Source organism: Protobothrops mucrosquamatus, unplaced genomic scaffold (assembly GCF_001527695.2).
Source record: "Protobothrops mucrosquamatus isolate PMUCROS unplaced genomic scaffold, P.Mucros_1.0 scaffold14, whole genome shotgun sequence".
Taxonomy (NCBI): domain Eukaryota; kingdom Metazoa; phylum Chordata; class Lepidosauria; order Squamata; family Viperidae; genus Protobothrops; species Protobothrops mucrosquamatus.
The window spans coordinates 2,037,072-2,039,284 of record NW_015386401.1 but is presented as its reverse complement, the minus strand read 5'-3'; the positions used below and the strand labels follow the sequence as shown (position 1 = coordinate 2,039,284).

At 44.4% G+C, this 2,213-nt stretch overlaps 1 protein-coding gene across 1 annotated transcript in view; it reads left to right on the top strand.

The window, feature by feature from the left end:
• COPE (coatomer protein complex subunit epsilon) overlaps window positions 1-1,998 on the top strand; it is a 25,735-nt gene extending 23,737 nt beyond the window's left edge. The window contains exon 10 of the mRNA XM_015810705.1: window positions 1,688-1,998. Within this exon, the coding sequence (XP_015666191.1) occupies window positions 1,688-1,735 (48 nt within the window). The 3' untranslated portion in view covers window positions 1,736-1,998. The remainder of the gene's footprint in view (window positions 1-1,687) is intronic.
• Window positions 1,999-2,213: the final 215 nt, after the last annotated feature.

Genomic DNA, 2,213 nt, shown 5'->3' with positions numbered 1-2,213 from the left:
AAGGAGGGGAAAGGAAAGGAAAGGAGGGGAAAGGAAAGGAAAGGAGGGGAAAGGAAAGGAAAGGAGAGGAGAGGAGAGGAAAGGAGGGGAAAGAAAAGGAAAGGAGGGGAAAGGAAAGGAAAGGAAAGGAGAGGAGAGGAAAGGAAAGGAGGGGAAAGGAAAGGAAAGGAGAGGAGAGGAAAGGAAAGGAGGGGAAAGGAAAGGAGAGGAGAGGAGAGGAAAGGAGGGGAAAGAAAAGGAAAGGAGGGGAAAGGAAAGGAAAGGAGGGGAAAGGAAAAGAAGGGGAAAGGAAAGGAAAAGAAGGGGAAAGGAAAGGAAAGGAAAGGAAAGGAAAGGAGGGGAAAGGAAAGGAAAGAAGGAGAAAGGGAATAAACAGAGGAGGAAAGAAAGGAAAAAGGAAAGGAAATAAATAGAGAGGAAAGGAAGGGAGGGAGGGTTTTTTTTAAAAGGCATTTTTGTTGTTTTCCAAGCATTGCAGGTTGTTGTGACACCCTCCATATAGTGCCATAAAATAAGTGTTTCCATCAGACTCAAGTACAAGTAAACTTGGGAATTAAATGAAATAACAGTTCAATTTCCCTTGAATGCATTCCTGCAGGACTCCAGTGCTGGGGATTGCTCAAGGCAGCAGAGAAGCAATAGAGGTAGTTCTCAACTTATGACCCCAGTTGGGACCGGAATTCCCATTGCTAAGCAAGGTAGCTGTTCGATGAGTTGCAGCTGATCTTGCAGCCTTTGTGCCACGGTTGTTAAGTGAATCCCTGCAGTTGTTAAATGAATCATGCGATCGTGAAGTGAATCCAGCTTCCCCCATTGACTTTGTTGGTTGGAAACTGGCAAATGGGGATGACTGCTTAACAATCATGGCAAAAAAAAGTTGTAAAATGGGGTGTGATTGACTTAACAACCACACTGCTTAGCAAAGGAGATTGTGGATGTAAATTGAGGATTACCTGTACTTAAAAGATTACTATCTTATCTCTTCGTTTAGCAAACTAAACGCAACTAGCTCCCTTAAGTTTTTTCTCTCCCAAAGCTCCAACTTTTTGTATGTTCCTTTGTATGTTCCCAGAATTGGACACAGCACTCCCAGCTGTGAAACAGCCCTTGTTGATAAGTAGGACTGTTAGTACCCTTTGATAAGGACACACAACTTCTGTTGGTGCAGTTCCAGATTTTAGAGGTGGTCCTCCACTTATGACCACAATTGAGCCCAGAATTTATACTGCTCAATGAGAAATATATCAAGTGAATTTTGTCCCATTTTACGACTTTTCTCGCCACATTTGTTAAGTGAATCACTGCAGTTGTTAAGTTAGCAATACGGTTGTTAAGTGAATCTGGCTTCCCCCATTGACTATGCTTGTCAGAAGGTCGCAAAAGGGGATCACATGACCCCCAGAACGCTGCAACCGTCATAAAAGTGAACCGCTTGCCAAGTATCCAAATGTAAATCATCTGAATTTTGAACATGTGACCCTGGGGATGCTGAAACAGTCATAAGTGTGAAAAAGGGCCATAAGTCACTTTTTTCAGTGCCGTTGTAACGTTGGACGGCCACTAAATGAACTGTTGTAAGTCGAGGACTACCTGTGTTGGCCTTTTTAGCTGTGGCACCGTGGATTTGATTCTCTCCTTAGAATGTAAACTTCTTTTCTTTCTTTCTTTTGTGTTTTGGGTTATAAAGGAGAATGACTTTGACCGCCTGGCCTTACAGTACACTCCCTGTGCATGATGATGCATCAACTCTTACAGTATCCTGAGAAGTTGGATTCTGCCCAAATGTCTCGCAGGAATCACCCTCTCCACCCTAGTAGAAACTGGACATTTTCCTGAGTTGGCCACAGGCAGCAAAACAGCCCAGGTTTTCCGATGCTGTTTCTCCAGTGTCCTTGGGCTCCTGTTTTAAGCAGACACCGAGGGGAATAGAGACTTGAAAATGCCAAACCTTTCAACATTCCCAATAAATCCCCCATTAGCTTTGCTTGTGAGACCGTTTCCAAGTTGAAACTATGAGCTATTTTTGCATCAAAGTATTGATCCAGTGGGCCTGTTCCTCTTCCAGGTGGCTCCTGCGGTGGTTTCTTGCATGCTCTTGCCCATGAAGGCACCTGGAGTCGAGCGTGACCTGAAAGAGGCTTCACAAACGCTCAATTGGTTGCAACCCCCCCCCAAACCCAAGCTGTGTGGTATTTCTCAGTCCAGCTCACCTT